Source organism: Hemiscyllium ocellatum, chromosome 24 (assembly GCF_020745735.1).
Source record: "Hemiscyllium ocellatum isolate sHemOce1 chromosome 24, sHemOce1.pat.X.cur, whole genome shotgun sequence".
Classification (NCBI taxonomy): domain Eukaryota; kingdom Metazoa; phylum Chordata; class Chondrichthyes; order Orectolobiformes; family Hemiscylliidae; genus Hemiscyllium; species Hemiscyllium ocellatum.
Window position 1 is genome coordinate 49,407,793 of NC_083424.1, and position 24,906 is coordinate 49,432,698.

At 40.8% G+C, this 24,906-nt stretch overlaps 1 protein-coding gene across 1 annotated transcript in view; it reads left to right on the forward strand.

Moving 5' to 3' along the window:
• LOC132827405 (protein HIRA) overlaps positions 1-24,906 on the forward strand; it is a 111,835-nt gene that overhangs the window by 13,504 nt on the left and 73,425 nt on the right. The window contains exons 4-10 of the mRNA XM_060844073.1: positions 755-845; positions 1,885-1,979; positions 3,924-4,019; positions 5,013-5,173; positions 10,097-10,264; positions 20,794-20,907; positions 24,458-24,528. Of these exons, the coding sequence (XP_060700056.1) occupies positions 755-845; positions 1,885-1,979; positions 3,924-4,019; positions 5,013-5,173; positions 10,097-10,264; positions 20,794-20,907; positions 24,458-24,528 (796 nt within the window). The remainder of the gene's footprint in view (positions 1-754; positions 846-1,884; positions 1,980-3,923; positions 4,020-5,012; positions 5,174-10,096; positions 10,265-20,793; positions 20,908-24,457; positions 24,529-24,906) is intronic.

Sequence of the window (24,906 nt, forward strand, 5' to 3'; positions counted from 1 at the left end):
CATAGTTGACTCAGGCAGATTGCCCATAATTTCCATTTTTTTTGTTCCAAAGTTGATATCTTGTTAGCTTAACAAAATTAAAATACTATTAAAATTAAAATACTATTAATCCTTCTCCCCCACAGCTATACTCTTCAAGCATGTAGAGTTGACTTTTCTCTGAGACTGTTCTTTTTCCTCAGCCAATTATTTTACATGCAAAGACCGAAGATAAAAAATATAGACTATGACATCTTCAGTTTATGGTACCACATTGATCTATTAACTCAGCTGAGTTGACACATTTAATGTTATTCACTGATCATGAAAGCAATTTTAAAAGTGTTTTTTAGACTTTCCCACATCTTTTGGAGAGAAAGTTGAGTTAGCGTTGGAGTATGGTCCTATATGTGCTGACCAAATGCTCGATTGCCTGTTCTTGTGTGAGTTTTGATCATTGTTAGTAACAGGCTATTTGACTGTTGGGCCAGGTCAGCTTGTCCTCACCTGCACACTTGCAGCTTGTGTTTCTGTGCAGTAATTGAATATATATAAATATTTTGGCCTATTTTCTCTTCCTAGCTTTGGTGTAAAGGCTTATTTGGAATACCTCTTCCATCACACATAACTCAACATATACTTGTAATTGAACTTTGGTCTACAAATGGAGCTACTTATTGTGTAAACTGCTGATTCTTTTTTATTTAAAAGAAAGGTTCATTTTGGAATCTCAGTAATCAGAACATGGCTGTTGTTTGTCTCTGGTTCCTTGCAGCCTGTGTCAATTGTGTGCGCTGGTCTAATAATGGATTGTATCTGGCATCGGGTGGAGATGACAAATTGATCATGCTGTGGAAGAGAGCTGCGTAAGTACCTTGTGCAGTCTGGTGACTGTAAGCTGTTTGGGCATATACACCCATTAAGTGACTTTCTTGGTTCTGTTTCAAACTAAAACATATGCATTTATAATGTCCAGGAATTATGCAATTTTTACTTTATTAGATTTGCTTTCTCGTTAAATGCTTTTATAACAGGCATGTCCAGTACATCCACATTCTACCACTGATGACAGCCAGTACCTCAAATATTGGCAATACATAAGTAATTCAAAGCTGTCAAAAATTATGAGAAAAAAAGACGACAGCTATTATTTTGTAGCAAATTTATGTTCCACAAAGAGATCAATAACTTTTAAAAAGAGATGACTTCCATATGATAAACCAAAAGACAAGACTTAATATTTTAAGATTTTTATTGCAACAACAAACTAAAATTAATATAAGTCAAACATTGCTTAGCATTGTGCTATCATAAGTATTTTGCATTAATTAACTAACACAATTGAGATATGTTTTATGACTGTTTGTTTACATTGCACTACACTTCTAGCCGATGTCTGACATTACTAAGGGCTAGCTGCTCACTGCCACATTAGATTTGCAAGTTCCAATATCCATTGAAAATCATTCCACTCAGAGCCTTTTGGATAGTACTTCAGACTCTTGCGAGACCTGCCTTGGCGACTTGTTCCTAAAATCTCCAAAGATCTTGTCTGTTCTGATCCCTTTCTTTTGAATACAAAATATCTATCTGTTTAGCTATCTATCTTGTGTGCTGTCAGTCCTGCTTGCTCTCTGTCTCCCCCGAGTCTCTCAAAGGAACCATTTCCCAACTGTGACCTACCTTGTGCTCAGTTTCTGTTTGAGTTCAATACACAAGTGTTTTTCAAGTTGGGGTGATTCCAAAATTCTAACTTTACTAAAGTTAAATGAGACATTTTAAAACATAAGTCTGGTTCCAAACAATATACAATAAATAATATGTGCTTGTTTGGTAGCCTGCAGCCTCATTGTTGGTGACTAATTATAATGAGATATATGGTAATTGTATGATTACTTTTTAAAGGTATATTGGGCCAAGCAATGTCTTTGGTTCCAGCAGCAAACTAGCTAACGTGGAACAGTGGAGATGTGTATCTATCCTCCGAAGTCATACAGGAGGTAGGAGTTGAAGGTTCTGTTCTGTCCATTCTCCTTCACTGCCCCCTTTCATGAGAGTCTTTTGTTTTTCAAACAGCTTTTCATAATGTAATGAAATGCAGTTGGGCTTCCCAATTTAATGAACTTATTTAGCAAGTACTATGAAAACTGGAAAGCCCTCTACATTAACTTTCATTCTGTACTAAGTTAGAAGATATACTCAATGGTACAGGTTATGTCTTTGGACTTCGACCTTCCTTCTCTTCAAGTAGCTGTCCAAGTACACACCGGTGAGAATGGTAGCAAGCTTTAACCGGACCATGTTGCCCTCGGACTGCTACCAAATAAATAAATTAATTCCTTAAATGAAAGCAAAATATTGCAGGTGATAGAAATCTGAAATGAATAGCTGGAGAAACTCAGCAGATATGGAGAGAGAAACAGTTGATATTTTGAGTCTGTTGCCGTTTTTTGAACAGACCGAACATTCATTGGACTCAAAACCTTAATTCTATTTCTCTCTCCACAGATGCTGCCAGACCTGCTGAGTTTCTCCAATATTTTTTGTTAGTTTGTGACTTTTTAAAAATCTAATTCTTTAAACTCTAATTGCAACACCTTCACCCTGGTCTTTCCTAATGATATTGGTTTCAGTGATAGATGTGATTTGGTTGCTTATCTGCTTTTCAGCATTAGCTCCACCCCTTCCATTTTGACTTGTACTCTGGGCTCTGCCAGTCACAAGATGAATTATGTGCATTTCATATGATTGATATGTGACATATTTGGAGCTCCATTTTCATTTCTCATTCTCCGCAGGCCATGCTTTGATGCCTTTTGTAATTTTGTGCCTGTATTGCTATCCATGTCTGTAATACAAATATTTGACATTGGGGGGGCAGTGTGAACATGTTTTACATTTCCAGGCATTTCCTGTATAGCATTACTCAAGTCCTCCTTCATCTCGCTATCTTTGCCAAATGGTGACCACCTCTACTTTGTCATTCCTCTCCAGGCTCCCTCACATAAATAAAAAATATGCAGAGCTTCATTTTGCATCTTGGTCATTTGATTTTAGAGCACTTCAAATTGACTTTGGATGCACGTGATGTGGAAGACTTTGTTCTAGCATTGGCATCCCTCAGCTTATTGAGCAGTAAAATTTTCTAATGTATGAACATTATCAAGATTGTAATGACATTTTTTTTCTCACTGGCAAGGCCAGCATTTATTGCTCTTCCATAATTACTTGAGAAAATAACGATGAGTTACCTTCTTGGATCATTGCAGTCCACATAATGTAGATCCACCCACATTGCTGTTTTGGAAGAAAGTTCAGGATTTTAACCCAGTGACAGTGAAGGAACAATACTCTAGTTCCAACTTCAGGATACGGTGTGACTTGGAAAGGACCTTGCAGGTGTTGATGCTTATTAGTCTGCTGCTGCTGTTCTAGTGAGTGTTGGATGGTCCACATTTGGCCAGTGCTGTGAGCAAGTGCCTAGTGAGTTGCTGTGGAGATAGACACTGCTACCACAGTGCACTGGTGACGGATGGGATACCAATCAAATGAGCTTCTTTGTCTTGGATGGCGTTGAGCTTCATGAGTGCTGTTGTGACTGCACTCATCCAAGCAAGTGGAGAGTATTCTACCACATTCCTGACTTGTACTTTGCAGATGCTGGACAAGCTTCAGGAGGTGAGTTACATGACACAGAATTCCCAGGGTCTGATCTGCTCTTCTAGCCACAGTATTTGTGTGGCTCATCCAGTTCAGGTTTCTGAACAATGGTAAGTGCTAGAACATTAATTGTAAGGATTTCATTTGTTATACTATTGAATGCATAGAGGAGATTATTAGATTCTCCTATGTTAAAGGGTCATTTGTGTGTCTGAGGTTTCCTTTCTTCACTTTATGTTAGACTGTGGTGCAGGATACTGATGAGGATTCTGTCTATGTTTTAGATGTGATGGACCTTGCTTGGTCGCCGCATGATGCTTGGCTCTCCTCCTGCAGTATAGACAACACTGTTGTTATTTGGAATGCTCTGAAGTTCCCAGGTGAGATTGGAAATGGTCTTACGTTCATGAGCAAGTTCTAGAAGTATGAATAGGAATCTGTCAAAAAGCAGTGTTGAAAATTCAGTTTTAGCACAGATATCCTTTGTATTAAAACCATACAGGATTTATTTCCTGTGATTTTGTTGAAATCATAAAAAGCTACTGCTCATATGTTATGCATGCAGAGCAGACCTCCGTGCATTGGAAAGATTCTTATTTTCATAAGAGACAGTGAAGACAGCAAATGCTGGAGATCAGAGTTGAGAGTGTGGTGCTGGAAAGCACAGCAGCTCAGGCAGCATCTGAGGAGCAGGAGAATGAGCACGCCTCAATTTAAAGCTGTGTCCCCTTGTGCTAGCCATCACCATCCTTGGAAGAAGGCTCTCACTGTCCACGCTATCTAACCCTCTGATTACCTTATATGTCTCAATTAAGTCACCTCTCAACCTTCTTCTTTCTAATGAAAACAGCCTCAAGTCCCTCAGCCTTTCCTCGTAAGACCTTCATTCCATACCAGGCAACATCCTAGTAAATCTCCTCTGAACCCTTTCCAAAACTTCCACATACTCCCTATGATGCAGTGACCAGAACTGTACACAATACTTCAAATGTGGCTGCACCAGAGTTTTGTACAGCTTCAATATGACTCATAGTTCCAAAACTCAATCCCCCTACTAATGAAAGCCAACATAGCGTATGGCTTCTTAACAATCCTATCAACCTAAGTAGCAACTTTCAGAGACCTATGTACATGGACACCATGATCTCTCTGTTCATCTATACTACCAAGAATCTTACCATTCGCCCAGTACTCTGCATTCCTGTTACTCCTTCCAAAGTGAATCACCTCACACTTTCCTGATGAAGGCCTCTTGCCCAAACGTCAATTCTCCTGCTCCTTGGATGCTGCCTGACCTGCTGTGTTTTTTTAGCACCACACTCGACTTCTGAGCTTCATAGACAACTGTATCTTTCAACTCTCTCTCCTTTTAGAAATCATTGCAACGTTACGGGGTCACTCTGGCCTGGTGAAGGGCCTCACCTGGGATCCTGTTGGGAAATATATTGCATCCCAAGCAGATGACCGGAGTTTAAAAGTATGGAGGACCATGGACTGGCAGTTGGAGACGAACATCACGAAACCGTTCGATGAAGTACGTGGTTTCAGCAAATGTCTGATTTCCTCTTCTTCTGCAGTGTTTCAGTTCGCTGTTGATTTTTGATACCTCTGGGAAGCCCGGTGGTAAAATTTCCCTGTAGCAAACTGGAATGCAGCCCTCTGGACAGTCATCATACAAGTTTTTACCCTGATCCTTTTTTCTCTCCCATGCTGTCTCAGTTGTGTCAAAGGTGGGGACAATTGGTAGATGCCACTTTGTTTGGTGCCCTGAGACTCTGTTTTACACTTGCACTTCTAAATAAATGGTAGGTACTCCCAGCTTAAACTGATGGTAATCTTATTTTTACATTAGACCACAGCATGCTACTCATTGTTCTGTATGAGACTGAGTGGGCTGACCAGCGATCCTTAAAGAGCGCTCTAAAATGGGCATATTTTGAATTTTAGAAACAATTCTCTCTGGATCAAGCGGCACCTAACGCTCCTGGTAGCTCTTAAAAATTGAACCTTCCTCATGATTATCTCCTACTTTGCCAACTTGCCTCACCAGCTGGGCTGCTTAGCAGACCCTCCGATTCTGTTCGATCTATTTACTGAGATACTCAAGATCGAGAAAACTTGTAGTGATTTGGAAATTGCACACAATTGTGTGCATTGCTTGTGCCTCTGATTATATTGAATCACAGAAGTATTATAGTGTAGATGAAGGCCCACCATGACTGCACTGGCAATCCAATGTGCACCGCGGTTTTTGCCATTCTCCTGCCTTATTTTTATTTAAATGGTTGTATAATGTCCCATGAAGTCCTCAATTGAGCCTGCCTCTAACATATTTCCATGCAGTGCATTACAGACTTGAACAATACATTGTGTGAGAAAGCTTTATCCCACATCACATTTGCCATTTTTGCAGATCATTGCGTCCTCTTCTTGATCTTTTAAAAAAATGAACAGTTTCTCCCTACTTTTTCCAGCCCCCTCATAATTTAAAAACCCTCGATCAGAACTCCTCTGAGCCTCTTTTCTCCAGTCTATCCTCATTGTAAAGTTTCTTATCCCTGTGACCATTCTTCTACATCTTGCTGCATTGTCTGTAATGTGAGCACATCTTTCTGGTCGAGTGGTGAAATGAATAACAGTCAGTACTTCAGCTGAGGTCTAACAAGTGTCTTACACAAGTTCATCACCTCCTTCCTCTTGGAATCTATGCCGATTGGTAAAGCTGAGGTACTGTATGGTTTATTAACTGCTCTCTTCACCTGTCCTGCCACCTTCAATGCTCCGCACATATGCATCCAAATTCCTCTCCTCCTGCGCCCTCTTTAGAATTGCATCCCTCATTTTTGTGCTTTTAGAGTCAGAATCATAGAACATAGAACATTACAGCACAGTACAGGCCCTTTGGCCCTCGATGTTGCACTGACCTGTGAAATAAATCTGAAGCCTATCTAACCTACACTATTGCATTTTCATCCATATGTCTATCCAGTGTCCATTTAAATGCCATTAATATGGGCGAGTCTACTACTGTTGCAAGCAGGCTGTTCCACACCTCTACTATTTTCTGAGTAAAGAAACTACCTCTGACATCTGTCCTATATCTATTATCCCTCAACTTAAAGCTCGTGCTAGATGTTGCCATCCAAGGGAAAAGGCTGACATTAACCGCCCTCAGCCTTTCCTCGTAAGACCGTCCCTCTGTACCAGGCAGCATCCTAGTAAATCTCCTCTGAACCCTATCCAAAGCTTCCACATCCTTCCTGTAATGTGGTGACCAGAACTGCACGCAATACTCCAAATGTGACCTCACCAGAATTTTGTACAGCTGCAGCATGACCTCATGGTTCCAAAACTCAATCCCTCTATTAATAAAAGCCAGCACATCGTATGGCTTCTTAACAACCCTATCAACTTGGGAGGCAACTTTCAGGGATCTGTGTACATGGATCCCTGTTCGTCTACGCTACCAAGAATCTTGTCATTACCCCAGTACTCTGCACTCCTATTACTCCTTCCAAAGTGAATCACCTCACACTTTTCCGTATTAAACTACGTTCTCCATCTCTCAGCCCAGCTCTGCAGCTTATCTACGTCCCTTTGTGACCTACAATATCCTTCAGCACTATCCACAACTGTACCGACCTTGGTGTTGTCCGCAAATTTACTAACCCATCCTTCTATGCCCTCAACCAGGTCATTTATAAAAATACAAATAGCAGTGGCCCCAAAACAGATCCTTGTGGTACACCACTAGTAACTGAACTCTAGGATGAACATTTCCCATCAACCACCATCCTCTGTCTTCTTTCTGTTAGCCAATTTCTGATCCAAACCACTAAATCACCCTGAGTCCCATGCCTCTGTATTTTGTGCAATAGCCTACTGTGGAGAACCTTATCAAACACCTTACTGAAATCCATAGAGGTTTACAGCACTAGATTAGAGCCATAAAGGTTTCCAGCATGGGAACAGCCCTTGGGCTCAACTTTTCTATGCTGCCCAGTTTTCACAATTATTCGAGTTCCATTTGCCTGTATTTGGTCCATATCCCTTCGCACCTATCCCATCCAGGTACCTGTCCAAAGCTTTATACATAACAAAATTGTACTCACCTGCACAATTGGTGCAGGTAGTATGTCCCAGACACTCATCACCTGTTGTAAAAGTTATCCCTCGGGACACTTTTGTATCTCTCGCCTCTCACCTTAACCCTATGCCTTCTAGTTTTAGATTCCCCTATGATGGGGGAGAAACTGTTGACTATCCACCTTAGCTATGTCTCTCAGGATTTGATTGACCTCTATAAGATCACCCCTCAGTCTCCTACACTCCAGTCCTAGTCTATCCAGTCTCTCCTTATAACTCAAACCTTCTTAGGTGGCATCCTAGTCAATCTTTTCTGCACTTTTATTAGTTTATTAATGTCCTTTCAATAGTAGGGTGAGCAGAACTGCACGCAGTACTCCAAATGTGGCCTCCAAATGTATTGTACAGCTGCAACAGACGTCCCAACTCATACTCCGTTCTCTGAAAGATGAAAGCAAGCAATTTTCCTCCCAAAATGCACCATTTCTCTTGCATTGAATTGCATCTGCCATTTATCTGCCCACTCCCCTAATTAGTCTGTGTTTTTTCAAGGTTCTACACTGTCTTCGCAGTTACAATGCTTCCAAGCTTCATATCTTCCATGACCTTTGAAGTTGACCCTTGCACATCAATATCTAACTCAATGATGTATATCAGGAAAAACAAGGGTTCCAATACTGTCCCCCAGCTACAGAAAAAATATTGATCATTACCCTGTTTCCTATCACTCAGTCATTTTTGTTTCCAAGTTGCTATTGTCTGATCTATTCCTTGAGCAAAACCTTTCTTAAAAGTCTAAGTGGCACTATTTCAAATGAAATCTGTAGCTTCATGTACACCACATCAACAGCATTACCCTCATTGACCCTTTCTATTACCTCTTCAGTAATTTGGTTTCCCCGTTAGAAATCCATGTTGACTTTTTCTAATCAACCACCTTTCTCTGTGTGATTATTAATTCCATCCTGAATAAATGTTTTGAGATACTTTAACAAAAGTTAAACTGACTGATTTGAAATTGAAGGGTTTATCCTTAAAAACCTATGATGTCTTCACTTCTCCTGTCATCTGGCACTTCGCTTGAGCCTGGGACAGACTGAAAGTTTATGAACAGTGCCCCTGCGATTTCCACTGTTACATCCTCCAGTACGCTTGGATGCATCTCACCCAGTCCTGGTGCCTTGTCAACTTTGATTAGCAATGGTCCACCTAACACTACTTCATTAACAATTTTAAATCCTTCTGTCACCAAGGTCTGGTAGCTTCTACCTCTCTGAAGACTGTCGCAAGTATTCATTTAATACCTTAGCCATGTTCCCTCCCTTTTTTGTCTGCAGTTGGCACCACTCATAGAATATTTTAGGATTTCCTTTTATTTCAGCTGCCAGTCTTTTCTCATAATTTCTCTTTGCTTCTCTAATATGATTTTTCTCCTCCCCATTGACATTTCAATGTTCCTCTTGGTTTCCTATTGTATTTTCTACTTGACTGTCCTAAACGCATTTTCTTCTTCTTTAATGTAATTCTATCTCCTTTGTCATCCAGAGACGTCTGGATTTGTTTGTTAAGCCTTTTTCTTTATGAGACAATATCTCTTGATTGGATCCAAAATATCTCCTCTTCAAAAGTAGCCCATTGCTTAGTTATAACAATTCCTGCTAACCTTTCATTCTAGTCGGACAGCCCAGCTCTGTGCTTAGCCCATCAAAGTTGGCTCTCAACCAATTGATTTTTTTTTAAAACTGTGGATTGACCGTTGACATTCTCCACTGTCATCCGAAACCCCTCTCTGCTAAATATCCTCTACTGATGCTTGACTTATTTCATTTTCATGAATTAGATCCAACACTGCATACTTTCTTTTTGAATTATATGCAGACGGCAGTAGGAAATTCTCTTGAACACAATCTAGGAACGTTTGCCCTTCTGTCCTTTACATTCCCAATATTCCAGTCTAGATTTGGGTAGTTAAAGTCCCTCATTACACCTGCTGTAATTGTATATTGTAATGTTGGCATTTCTCTGTAATATCCCTGCAGATTTGCTTCTCTACAATCTTCCCATAGTTGGCCATCTATAGACATTCACTGAGCAATGTAATTGCACTCATTTTTGTCCTAAGCTCAAGCCAAATTGACTTTTAAATTTGTATCGGAAAACATGTGTTGGCCAAATTCTAAATCAATTAATGCTGCCTTGTGAGCATTACAGAAGGATAACCTGTGTGCTAGTGTTTCAGCAAAAGTTGGAAATATAACAACAGTTGTTATTGCTCTATTATCTCATGATAATTGTTGTAAAATGTCTTGATAGCATGGTTTATCTGACCAAAAAGAGTTATTGTCCATATCTTTGCTGCATCTTACTACAGTGTGCAGGCACAACACACGTCCTGCGCTTAAGTTGGTCCCCAGATGGCCATTACCTCGTATCTGCCCATGCAATGAACAACTCTGGCCCCACTGCACAGATTATTGAGCGAGATGGCTGGAAAACAAACATGGACTTTGTTGGCCACCGGAAGGCAGTGACTGTAGTGGTAAGTTTTGCTGATCTTTTGAATCTTGCAGTAATTCCTTTAGAAAAGTGTAAGTTGCAAGTCTTTGTTGTGTACAATTGTGTATTTTAGTTTGCAGTGAAGAAGACAGTAAGTTTAGAAACAATGGTTTTGGACCAGAGTTTACTGACTGTCTTTGAGAGGCTAATGATACTTGGTTGTTGATGCGCAAATTGCGCAGCAACTTGAGACAAATACAGTGGTATGGTAATCAAGAAAATCAGTAAGTTGTTTTGTTGTCAGCTTCTTTGAAATGGCATATTCCTGTTTGAGGCACTGTTGGATGTGAAACTCCTGGATTTCGATGGCAAATATAAATGAAAGTTGCTGTTGAGTTAGAGCTTGATCTACCTTCATTCAAGATACCAGTTTTGAAAATGTATAAGTTTTGACCATCACCAAACAACCTCTCTGGACCTGAATGTTGTCTTTTAAAAGGGTGGTGGCCTATTCTGTGGCACGGTGGCTCAGTGGTTAGCTCTGCTGCCGCACAGTGCCAGGGACCTGGGTTCTATCCCAGCCTTGGGTGACTGTGTGGAGTTTGCACATTCTCCTTGTATCTATATGGGCTTCCTCCCATGGTTCAAAGATATGCAGGTTAGGGTGGATTGGCTGGGCTAAATAATCAAAAGTCATTTCCCCAGAGTAGAGAAATCCAGAACTAGAGGGCATAGGGTGAGAGGGGAAAATTTTAAAATTGGTGGCACAATGGTTAGCACTGCTGCCTCACAGCGCCAGAGAACCGGGTTCAATTCCTGCCTCTGGCAACTGTCTGTGTGGAGTTTGCACATTCTCCCCGTGTCTGCGTGAGTTTCCTCCGGGTGCTCTGGTTTCCTCCCACAGTCCAAAAGTGTGCAGGTTAAGTGAATTGGCCATGCTAAATTGCCCGTAGTGTTAGGTGAAGGGGTAAATGTAGGGGAATGGGTCTGGGTGGGTTGCTCTTCGGAGGGTCGGTGTGGACTTGTTGAGCCGAAAGGCCTGTTTCCACACTGTAAGTAATCTAATCTAATCTTAAAAAAAAGCTGATTTTTTTCAACTTTGCATTGAGAGAGAGAAAGCAAGAGAAAATATAATCAATCTTTTACTTTCATGGAATTGTAAGTTGTATTTTCTGGTCATATTTTTATGCTGTCCATGCTACTTCAATTTAAATGATTAAAGAGATGCACAGTTGCTTGCCAGTGCCCAAATTTCCCCAAAGCCCTGTGAGGGGTGCTGCATTTCTGTGATCTTCCAAATACAGTCATTTGTTCTGCAAGTCCTTCAGTGGGCAAAGACAAATTAAAAAGGCCAAGGACTGGATGCCATTTGTTCGTTAGCTACTTCAGATCCCTGGCCCAGTATGGAACCAACGTGAGGTAAAAGCAGGAGTGATCCATTTTGTAAGAGTCGGGTTTTATGGTTTGATTTGTATCTCTATCAAAAACTGAGCTAAGAAACGCAGACTTGTTATTTTGATCCTATAAAGTTACTTCTCATTTACTAGCTATTCCCTTAGTTCCCTGGAATAGATAGTTTATGCTAGAATGGTGGTTATCAAACCGTTCCCTACAAATGTTTGCAAATATTGTCACCTTCCTGGAAATTCCTGACAGAACGCCCCTGATGCTCACCTTCCACCCTACAAACCTTTGCATAAACCAAATCATCCGCCGACATTTCCGCCACCTCCAAAAAGACCCCACTACCAGGGATATATTTCCCTCCCCACCCCTTTCCGCCTTCCGCAAAGACCGTTCCCTCCGTGACTACCTGGTCAGGTCCACACCCAACCCTACAACCCACCCTCCCATCCTGGCGCCTTCCCCTGCCACCGCAGGAACTGCAAAACCTGTGCCCTTACCTCCTCCCTCACCTCTATCCAAGGCCCTAAATGAGCCTTCCACATCCATCAAAGTTTTACCTGCACATCCACTAATATCATTTATTGTATCCGTTGTTCCCGATGCGGTTTCCTCTACATTGGGGAGACTGGACGCCTCCTAGCAGAGCGCTTTAGGGAACATTTCTGAGACACCTGCACCAATCAACCACGCTGCCCCGTGGCCCAACATTTCACCTCCCCCTCCCACTCTGCCGAGGACATGGAGGTCCTGGGCCTCCTTCATCGCCGCTCCCTCACCACCAGACGCCTGGAGGAAGAACGCCTCATCTTCCGCCTCAGAACACTTCAACCCCAGGGCATCAATGTAGATTTCAACAGCTTCCTCATTTCCCCTTCCCCCACCTCATCCTAGTTTCAAACTTCCAGCTCAGCACTGAACCCATGACTTGTCCGGACTTGTCTGACCTGCCTAGCTCCTTTTCCACCTATCCACTCCACCCTCTCCTCCCTGACCTATCACCTTCATCTCCTCCCCCACTCACCCATTGTACTCCATGCTACTCTCTCCCCACCCCCACCCTCCCCATGCTTATCTCTCCACGCTTCCAGCTCACTGCCTTTATTCCTGATGAAGGGCTTTTGCCCGAAACATCGATTTCGCTGCCTGTTGGATGCTGCCTGAACTGCTGTGCTCTTCCAGCACCACTGATCCAGAATCTGATTAAGAAGGTGATGTCAACTGCAGAAAGAAAATCACAGAGTCATACAGCGTGGAAACAGACCCTTCAGTCCAACTGGTCCATGCCGACCATGTTCCCAAACTAAACAAGTCCCACCTATCTGTTTGGCCCATATCCCTCCAAACCTTTTCTGTTCATGTACTCGTCCATGTACTTAGCCCATTGACCCAATTGATCAAGATCCCATTTGTAATCTTAGATAACCTCCTTCACTGTCCACTTTATCACCAATTTTGGTGTCATCTACAAACTTCCTAACCATACCTCCTATATTCTCTTCCAAATAATTTATATAAATATCAAAAAACACTGGACTCAGTACCGATCCCTGAGGAACACGCTGGTCACCAGGCCTCAAGTCCAAAAAAGCAACCTTCTACCACACTCTCTCGTCTCCCAATGTAAAGATATTTTTGTATCCAAATTGACAAGTTCACCCTGAATCCCATGTGGTCTAACTTTATTGATTAGTCACCATGTGGAACCTTATCGAAGGCTTTCCTAAAGTCTAAGTAAACAATGCCTACTGCTCTGCCTTCAACAATCTTTTGAGCATTTTGAGGAAATGATCAAATCTTGTTTGTGAGACATGATTTCCCTCACACAAAACCATGCTCATTCCAAAAAATGTTTAACTCCATCCATCGCTTGCTTTGGCTGTTCATTCCTAACACTAACCACTCCTTGCGTAAAAAAAGTTGCTCCTAATGTCCTTTTTAAACATTCTCCTCGTCTCTGTTTAAAAATATGCCCTCTAATTTTGAACGACCCCCACGGTAGGGAAAAAGACCATTGCTATTTACCTTATCTATACCCCTCATGATTTTGTAAACCTCTATTATGTCATCTCTCAATCTCCTACGTTGCAGTGAAGAAGGTCCAGCCTGTTTTTGTAACTCGAGCCCTCCATTCCTGGCAAATCTTTTTCTGAATCCTCTCCAATTTAATAAAATGCCTCCTATAACAGGGTGATCTGAACTGCACTCGGTACTCCAGAAGAAGCCTCAATAATATCCTGTATATAGTCATAGAGATGTACAGCATGGAAACAAACCCTTCAGTCCAACCCATCCATGCCGACCAGATATCCCAACCCAATCTAGTCCCATCTGCCAGCACCCGGCCCATATCCCTCCAAACCCTTCCTATTCATATACCATGCCCCTCATAATTTTGTAAACCTCTATAAGATAACTCCTCAGCCTCCGACGCTACAGGGAAAACAGCCGCAGCCTATTCAGCCTCTCCCTATAGCTCAAATCCTCCAACCCTGGAAACATTCTTGTAAATCTTTTCTGAACCCTTTCAAGTTTCACAACATCTTTCCAACCTCAACATGACTTCCCAACCCCTATACTTAAAGGTCTGGGCAACGAAGGCAAGGGTACTAAAAGCCTTTTTAACTACCCTGACTACCTGTGATGAACATTTCAAAGAATAATGTACCTGAACCCCTAGGAATCTCTGTTTCACCATTAATTGTGTAAGTCCTGCCCTTGTTTGTTTTATCAAAATGCAATACCTCACATTTATCAAAATTAAACTCGATCTGCTGCTCCTCAACCCATTGACCCAATTGATCAAGATCCCTTTGTAATCTTAGATAACGTCCTTCACTTTCCACTATCCCACCAATTTTGGTGTCATCTACAAACTTCCCAACCATACCTCCTATATTCTCATCCAAATAACTTACATAAGTCGAGGAGAAAGTGAGGTCTGCTGATGCTGAATTATCAGAGCTGAAAATGTGTTGCTGGAAAAGCGCAGCAGTTCAGGCAGCATCCAAGGAACAGGAAATTCGACGTTTTGGGCATAAGCCCTTCATCAGGATGAAGCATGATGAAGGGCTTATGCCCGAAACATCGAATTTCCTGTTCCTTGGATGCTGCCTGACCTGCTGCGCTTTTCCAGCAATACATTTTCAACTTACATAAGTCGCAAACAAAAGTGAACCCAGGACCGATCCTTGTGGAACAATGCTGATCTCAGGCCTCCAGTCCAAAAAGCAACCTTCCATCACCACTCTGTCTTCCAAACTCACCCTGAATCCCATGTGATCTAACTTTAGTGATTAGTCACCATGTGGAACCTTATCGAAGGCTTTTCTAAAGTTTAAATAAACTACGTCTACCGTTCTGCTTTCATCGGTCTTTTTTTGGTTGTTTCCTCAAAAGGCTCAATTGAGTTTGTGAGACATGATTTCCCTCACACAAAATCACGCTCATTCCCAAAAATGTGTATTTCTGACACAGTAATTGAAATAATCAATCAATGAAGAAACTGAGGAATCTTGTGCCCTCAAAAACACTTTGGTTTTAGGACCCGAGTTTGTATTCCTATGTACTTCAATATGATTGTGTGGGTTAAGTTCCGTTAACAGCTACTGTTCAAGTGCAGGCCTGGATAGTGAATGTTGATAGTTTATTAGTAGATTCTTTCATTGTTGTCATGATTTTGGTAGAATCTAAGCCAGAGGATGGTGCTGCCTTGCTCCTCATGTCTCTGCTACAGTGCACCATGTACTCCACCTCAGCAGTCTTGGTATTAGTGTGGGCCTTCTCACCAACTCATAGTCTCATCTCTCTCCTTCCAATTTTTCTCTTTCTCCTAGCTCACCTCTCAGACCCATGCTTTGAAAATATTCATTCTCTGTTGCTCACCAAATCCCACCCCTAGTTGCCTAGCTCACCATTTCTCCCCCATCTTGACACCAAGCGTTTTATCAGCTTTGGTAATTTTAATGTCCAGTTCACCTTCCCTTTTTCCTCTGGCTTCACTGTCCCCTTTCAATATCTCCTGCCCTTGCTTCTGTCTTCATGGAAATCTTTCTACCTTGTGTCTCTGTTCTTTCTAATCCCATTTCTCAGTCATAGATTAGATAGTCTGCAGTCCTAACTATGTTTTCATGTTCAATTAAAAGTCCTAGCTATTGGTCTTTTATTCTAATGGAGTTTCCTCATCCTATATTCAGCATCACTCACTCTTGTTAAGTTGCATCTGTTAAGGTCAACTCTCACCACATGCCAAGAAGTGAGTTTGAGATCATCTGGCTCAACATCCTGTGATTTATTTACTCACTGAGGATTGGTGCGGATTGGTTTGACTTCTATTTAGCAATAATTATCCTAATTCTCATGGAAAAGTTGAGTCTTCCTAATGCCCTTTACTGTGCATTCATTACAGGATAGGTAGAGTCTGTCATCAGTCTTTACTGTTTTAGCTGCCTACTTGATGTAGTGGTCATGCTTTGTCTGTATTCCATTAAGTTGCTGATCCTAAAGATCCTGATTCTTTTTCAAGATAATTTCTGAAATCGCATTCCACCACCTTTTCACCTATCGCCTTCCAAACCCTGACCTTGGTGGACTGAGGGCAACCTAAGTGTAATGAACAGCTCAAGCACTTCTTCCTCCCTGACTCCACATTGGACGTGTTTCAATAGATCTAACCTTTTATAAACTTTTAGAATTGGTTTCATTTCTCGTGCATCCTGCTTGGATATGGTGATAACTCCAAGTTATTCCCCAACTGCACTGCAGTAGTCAGTTCGCTGGTGTCTTTGAAGCTCTGGGATATTTAACTATGGAGTGGATACATTTCCACAGGCGGGTAGGGAAATGCTTCCAAAGCTAGAACTACTTGCATGACAAATTGTTTGGAGAATGATATCCCTCAGAAAAAACTGAGGTTCATAAGTGCCATATTTAAAATTCTTTATTCAACTCTGTTCTGCAGTGGAAGTATAGAGGGAAATAAGAGTTATGATAAAGTATAAGAGAATATATTTATGGGTAACAAAAGAGAAACCAGAAGATTTCCGTACACAACAGGAAAAGAGACAAAATTATTTAATATGGATTACAAATGGAAGTCAGCATGGATTTGTGAAAGGCAAGTCTTTTCTTTTAACTTCATCAGCTACTTCAATGAGGTAATTGAGAGGGATGGTGAGGGCAATACAATTGGAGCAGCACATGCAAACTTTCAAATGGTAAAGTGCAAATAGCCTTATTAGCAAATTTAAAACCCATGGGATTAAAAGCAAAATTAATATTTGCAGAATTAATGTTTGCAAAGTTGTCTGCAGGCCAGGAAAGGGAGCACTGATAAAGTATTCTATTTTGCACTAGAGATAATGTCGCAGTAGTGTCTTTAACTGGTCAAAGTTGGGCTAATTCTTCCTCTTGGTGTATATTAGTAACATAAACTTAGGCTATAGGGCATAATTTTAAAGTTTGTAGATGAGCCAAAATTTGGCAATTTATGAAACAATGAGGAACTAACAATGGACTATAAGTAGACATGAATGAGTGGAATGGTAGACACGTGGCAGGTGAAATTTAATGCAATGATATTAAAATGAATTAGTTTGGCTGGAGGAACAAGGAGGTGCATTATAAAAGAGCTAATGCATTTAAAGAGGGTGTAGGAACAAATGTTTGAGGGTGGAAAACCAAGGAGAGAAGACAATTGTTAAGGCAAAATGGAGCTTTGGTTTTAGAATGTAAAAGCAAAGGTGTTATGGGGAAAATGTATAGGACACTGGGTGGGCTTCAGCTGGAGAATTGTGAATTCTGGGCACCATGTTTCAGGAAGGATTTCACAGCTTTAAGAAGATTGACACCTGGAGCCGTTTCTCTTCATTTTTATTTTTGCATACAGGCCGTTTTAAATATTAATGTATGTTGCACACGCATGGTTATGAAAAGAAGCTGATTAATGCTTGGGCTGAATGGTAACAGAGCAGAAAGACTTTAGTTACAGGGAGAGGCTAGAGAAGTTTGCGTTGTTAACCTTTTAAGCCAAGGAGGTTACTGACTGACTGGTTGGATGTTCGATTTTGATTTTGATATGTAACTGAAGCAAAGTTGTTTCCAAAAGCAGAAAGGTCAGTAACTAGAGGTCACAACATTAAGTATAGTAATTGGCCAGAGATGATATGAAAGACAAAAGTTACTTTAGACAGTGAGTTACGATCTGGAATACATTGCCTCCAAGAGTGATGTAATGCTCAGAAGACAAATTATTTGAATAAACACTTGAAGGGAAAACAAAATGCAGCACTTTAGAAAAGGAACAGCGATGTCAAAGCACTGACATGATGAGTGTATGGTCTCTTTTTTTTAAGGAGATAATGTGGTGATTTAATAACCTCTTCACGTCCTGTAAAGAAGATTATGTGTAGAATTGGATTCTTTGGAGTCGTTGTGTTTCAAAATGCCTTTATTGTCCTTCCCAGCTGCTACCTCATTCCAGTGAAAATACGGCTTGCCCTTTGCATTTATAAATGTCAGCTGAATATAACATCAGGAAGATCAAATAAAGATCAGTGCATTTTATTCAGGGTGTTTTAAAATTATTCTGAGGTTAGACTAGCGAATAGATTGGTGTGCCTTTCATGTAAGCAGCCTCAGTAAAATTCTAAATTGGAACTACCCTTTTGGTTTCTTTCTTATTTATAGCATCACACAAAATGATCTTTCTTCCTGTCTCGTAACTTCATTACTCTTTCCCACTTCGACATTGGCTGAGTAATCCATCCCCAAAACAATTATTTAATCGTTCTGTCAATTCCCTTGCTTAACCATTTTATGGACACCTTGTTTGCTGTTAGTTCCTGAAAAACCTTTCCAGGCAAGTGCAGCAGTGGTTTATTCTGCTAGAATTATCGAAGTCCACTGAACTAAACACTTGGGGGAGAAAAATGAAGGTCATTCTGTATAACATTTCATGTTAATTGGATCTCTTTCTATTGTGTATGTGTTTTTTAAATCAGATAGATTGCATGTTTGTAACCTAGTCTACTAGCATACTGCCTTTGAAAACCAGGATTCGGTTGTTAGAAATCATAAAAATATCAGATAACTGTATCACTCTCGTGTCATGCTTTAAATTTGATTTCAAGATGGACTGGTGAAAGCTAAGATGAAGTCAAGAGCCGTCTTCAGACTTAGATTTTGAAGTAACGCTATTTATTATACTTTTGTAGGAAATAATGCTCTGACTTATAATTACACTATTTTATTCAAATATCTACATGCTCTTTAAACTCTCAAGTTCTAGTGTGCTCCAACATCCAGTTGGGTGGCACGGTGGCTCAGCAGTTAGCACTGCTACCTCACAGCGCCAGGGATTCAGGTTTAATTCCACCCTCTGGCGACTGCCTGTGTGGAGTTTGCACATTCTCCCTCTTGTCTGTGGGGGTTTTCTCCAGGTGCTCTGGTTTTCTCCCATTGTCCAAAGATATGCAAGGCATGCTAAATTGCCCGTGGTGTCTGCGGATGGCAGGCTAAGGACATAAGCCATGGCTAATATAGGGTTACGTGGACTGGGTGGGTCTGGGTTGGATACAGTTTGTGGACTCGATGGGCTGAATGGCCTGCTTCCACACTCTAGGGATTCAATGATTCACCTGCACTGTTCTATTTATATTCAGCAATGTGCAGCTCTGCAACGTCTTCGCGTGGTTGCTTCAAGGTGTTGAAATCATCACACAATAGTTACTACTTCATGAATATCATCGATTAAATTTACTTCCAGTCAGAAAGATGGTAATGGCAATTAGCTGGACTTTTGAACTCCATTTTGCAGATTTGGTCAGCAATCTGACTTGCATTTGGGTGCTATTAAAGGGGATGGGAGGAAAAGGTGAAGATATCAGGAAGATTTGAGCTTTTTTGTTTGGTGTCTTCAACCAATTATATATCTCCATAGTGTAGTCGCCATTTAACATAGGAAATGGGTAACTTACTGTCTAAGGGACTTCGAGGACAATGTGATGATGAACTGATGTTGATCTACGGCTCCCTATATAGCAGGCCACGACAGAGAATCCCTGTATTCATCTTTGAAAGAGAGTGAAATTCCAGCTTTTAATTCCCACCCAAGGGAGTAGATGAAGCTTCAGTTTCACCTCATCAGATAGATAATACTCCCTGGGTGCTGCATCAGAATATCAAATGACATTACACGCTCAAGATTCTGAAGTCGGGCCTAAATCCACAAGTGCTGCTACTGGTGTTAGACTTATGACTTGATTCTGGGCAGTGCTGGTGAAGAATGGGAGGAGTCTATCATAATATTACCGCACTCTTTCATGCAGGCAAAGAGAACGCAATGGTTATAAAGACAGCACTAATATTCTGAAAGACATTGTAATTTCCAGTGTTGTGCATTGAATAGTTTACATTTCTTTATGCTTCTGCAATAATCTTTTGTAGACTGTTTTCCTTCTTGCTTGTAATATATTTGGGTGATAGATTGACATTGTTGTCATGGGAATGATGGAGTGTTTATCTGGTGATTGTTGGAAGTGAACTTTCTTGAAGCATTAGTTCTAATGGCAGTGATTTTGCTATTCTTGCGGATATGCAAGGTCCTGATGGCAGAGTAACTGGGAACTGGTTATTCAGTGACGCATTAAACAACATACAGTGTTTTGACTATTCTGTAACTTATCAAAAGTAATGAGTAGAATGAACAATCACTTGTTAACTACAGGCTGCCTGTAATTCTAAATAGGGAGACAGTGATTTGGGAATAAATGTAGCCGATCCAACTTTTAATCGTTACAAAATGTTCTATAAGTTGTTGTAAAAATTTAAACTAACAAATGTGGTTGGTTGTAGTTTTTTGTGTTGTCAGCATAATATATAAAACACTCGTGGGAGATCATTAGGAGGTGCGGATTTTACTCTGTGCCCAAGCTTCCCTGCTTGTTTTTAATTGTACTATAGAATGAAGTATGAACATAGATGCAACAGTGGTGAAGTGCATGTGCAGCTGAGCTGCTGGTGTGTCTGGGAATGTTGCTGACCAGTGGTCCTTTTCACCAGGCCTTGGGCGATAATGTGAGGAATTGACAGCTTGCTTTTACTTTAAATGTTGAGATGCCTCTTGTTGATCTGATGCTAAGAGTTTTCCTCCTCTATTACCATTTTCAGAAATTTAATCCCAAAATTTTCAAGAAAAAGCCACGCAATGGGAGCTCCAATAAGCCAAGTTGTCCTTATTGTTGTTGTGCAGTTGGGAGCAAGGACCGGTCTCTCTCTGTTTGGGTAAGTTCTAAGCAGCTTTTTTCTTAAATGACATTTCAAAACTAATGAAATGTATTTGCTTTGCATTGCAATTTTCTTTATAGATAGTTATTTCACGACTACTTGTGCAAGTTATATATTCAGAGGATGGAAAATCCATCGTCCATCTTGTACAGAGTCATAGCATTATTAAAGCACAGAAAGAGGCAATTTGACCCTCTGGATTCATGCTGGCTGCCTGCAGGGCAATTCAGGCAGTCCCATTCCCCATATCCCTGTGGTCCACCTAAGTTTAATTCCTTTAAGTGCCCATCTAAATTCATCTCAAAGTAGTTGATTACCATGCTTTTACCACCCTGTTAGGCAGTGACTTCCAGGTCATTCCCACTTGCTATGTAAAAAAAGGAGAACTATTCCTGCTGCCCTCAGTATTTCTTGCCCAAATCCTTAAGCTCCTGCCATCCAGGAATTGTACCATAAACAAACAAAGTGCTTTTCTTTGTCTTTAATGCTGTCTAGCTTCTACTTGATGCCATCTCTCTCACTTTTGCACTAGCTCTTTTTCCTGAATCATTTACTCCCATATTTGGGCCTATAGAACCTGAACTTCTCTCCAGTTAGGCTTTAGTCTGCACCTGCACTGTGAATTCTATCTCTTCAACCCTTCAAGTTGAATCAGATTGTTTGCTCCCCTGATGTTAGATTTGATTTTGAGCTGAGCTTGCAAACCTGCATTCACTCTATCGGAATGACAGCCCATTTTCAATTCTGTAACATGTCCCATATCCACCCTGCATCCATCCACCTGCTGCTAAAAATGCTTGTATTTGCCCGTTACTTCCAGTCTGCATGAAGCCAGTGTTGCACTATTTAGAGTTTCAAAGAATGAGTGTGATCTCATTGCAGCTTATAAAAGTTTTACAGGGCCTAATTGGGTAGATGTAGATGTTTCCCCTAGCTGCTGATTCGAGAGCCAGAGAGCATAGACTTAAATAGTCTATCTTTAAATTGAGATTGAAGTAAGGAAGAATTTCTTCGCTCAAGAGGGAATTCTGTACTCTAGAGGCCTGTGGAAGTTGGGCATGCTGAAGACAGACATCTGGAGCCTCATGACCTCAAGACATGGCAGAAGATTCTTTGAAGAGGTGACAAGTAGGTTAGACCAGGGAAACCCAGTGGATGTGGTCTATCTATACTTTCAAAAGGCCTTTGATAAGGTGCCATACGGGAGGCTGCTGAGCAAGGTGAGGGCCCATGGTGTTCGAGATGAGCTGCTGGGATGGATTGAGGATTGGCTGTCTAACAGAAGGCAGAGAGTTGGGATAAAAGGTTCTTTTTCGGAATGGCAGCCGGTGACGAGCGGTGTCCCGCAGGGTTCAGTGTTGGGCCACAGCTATTCACATTATATATTAATGATTTGGATGAGGGGACTGGGGGCATTCTAGCGAAGTTTGTGGATGATACGAAGTCAGGTGGACAGGCAGGTAGTACTGAGGAAGTGGGGAGGCTACAGAAGGATCTAGACAGGTTGGGAGAGTGGTCCAGGAAATGGTTGATGGAATTTAACGTGAGCAAGTGCGAGGTCTTGCACTTTGGCAAAAAGAATAAAAGCATAGACTACTTTCTAAATGATGAGAAAATTAGTAAAGCCAAAGTACAAAGGGATCTGGGAGTGCTAGTTGAGGATTCTCTAAAGGTAAACATGCAGGTTGAGTCCGTGATTAAGAAAGCAAATGCAATGTTGTCTCTTATCTCGAGGGTTGGAATATAAAAGCAGAGACGTGCTACTGAGACTTTATAAAGCTCTGGTTAGGCCCCATTTGGAGTACTGTGTCCAGTTTTGGTCCCCACACCTCAGGAAGGACGTACTGGCACTGGAACGTGTCCAGCGGAGATTCACACGGATGATCCCTGGAATGGCAGGTCTAACATATGAGGAACGGCTGAGGATCCTGGGATTGTATTCATTGGAGTTTGGAAGATTAAGGGGAGACTTAATAGAGACGTATAAGATAATACATGGCTTGGAAAGGGTAGACGCTAGGAAATTGTTTCCATTAGGTGAGGAGACTAGGACCCATGGACACAGCCTTAGAATTAGAGGGGGTCAATTCAGAACAGAAATGCGGAGACATTTCTTCATCCAGAGGGTGGTGGGCCTGTGGAATTCATTGCCACGGAGTGCAGTGGAGGCCGGGACGCTAAATGTCTTCAAGGCCGAGATTGATAATTCCTCGAGACAACAAGAATCTAAGGGCTACGGGGAGAACTCTGGGAAGTGGAGTTGAAATGCCCATCAGCCATGATTTGAATGGCGGAGTGGACTCGATGGGCCGAATGGCCTTACTTCCACTCCTATGTCTTATGGTCTAAGTGCATAAAAGTGGCATTGAAGTAGAAGGTCAGCCATGATCTAATTGAATGGCAGGGCAGGCATGATAGGTACAGTTGGATGCCATTTAGCCTGTACTTGTAGTTAAAGTTTATTTATATTGGATTTCCAACATACAGGAATTCTATGGCAAAACAACTTGTAATTGTATGAGGTCTTAATGTAGGAAAATGGCACATCTTGCTTCACTGGGCAAGTTTTAGTTTATTTTGTTAAAATAAACTGCAAACTATAAACATAAATTACTACTTGCAATGAAAATTATTTGAGATACAAGTTTATTTACTCAACCCCTCTTTTACTTTCTTTGTGATTAGCTAGCAACCAACTACTGTCAATCTCAATTGCCCTTCAATAACCCTTTCCATTTTATTATCCCTTTGGCTTTCCATTGTCTACTTCTTAATTATGCAACTAATTTAGTTGGAAAGACCTTATGATCTTAAACTGCTTGCATGTAGAGTTTTATTAAATGCCGTCTGAAGAATTGAAATGAAACCATTGAGTTAGTAAATTCCATTGAGTTGCAGTAATTAATGATCTCAAATAATTCTGGTTGATGACTTGTCAGATATTATATGATCCTGACAAAAGCAGAAGTTGTTGGAAGAGCTCAGCAGGTCTGGCAGCATCTGTGCAGAGAAAACAGAGTTAATGTTTCAGGTCCAGTGACCCTTGAAATTCTGAGGTAAGGTCACCATAACTCTGATTTCTTTTCACAAATGCTGCCAGACCTCCTGAGTTTTTCCAGTATCTTCTGCTTTTGTTTCTGATATACAGCATCCACAGTTCTTTCAGTTTTTGTGTATATGAACCTTTTTAGTTAATCTTAATTGCTTTAGTACCCAATTATAGCATCCTTTCAAATCCTCTTGAATGTTTTCCCATTACTAATTTTAATTAATTCTCTCTAATTGCATTGCAGTTAACCTTTTAAGTTTGTTATTCTTCAACTGATTATGCCTCTTTCATGAAGATTCTAGCATTGGAAATTGTCGCTTTCATCGCATAATGGCTTAAGCTTTTCTGGTTAGACAGCAGCTAGTTGGTTTTGTTTTTGTGTGTGCCACCCTATAATTTTCAGTGGTCTTTGAAATTCAAAAAGAACATCTTCTGGCAGTCAGCCACAAGCTTGAAGCTTTGTCATTTTGATTTAATGGTTGCTTTCTATTTTCACAGCTGACCTGCTTGAAGCGCCCACTAGTGGTAATTCATGAATTATTCGATAAGTCAATCATGGATATCTCCTGGTAAGGACTGTGTTACATTAATCTGCAAGTTGGGTACACAGAATAGACTGAATAATATTGTAATTACATTAGAAATTTTATCTCTGAAATAAGGTCAATATTAATCTGAAAAATTGCTTTGTCAGTATTTTGAAATTATAATTCAGAAAAGATTATTGTTTTCCTTGTGCAATGTAGATTAAATTTGCTTTGTATAGGAACAGGATGAGTGAGGGACAGAGATTAGGATGTTTTAGGATCCATGTGGCATAAACTAGAAACTGATACTGCATTCGTCATCTCAACGATTTAATTTAGTAGTTTGCAAATTTGCTGTGACTTCCAATCTTAATTTATTTTCGCAAGAGATTTGGTCTGGAATGCGATTTTAACTGATAT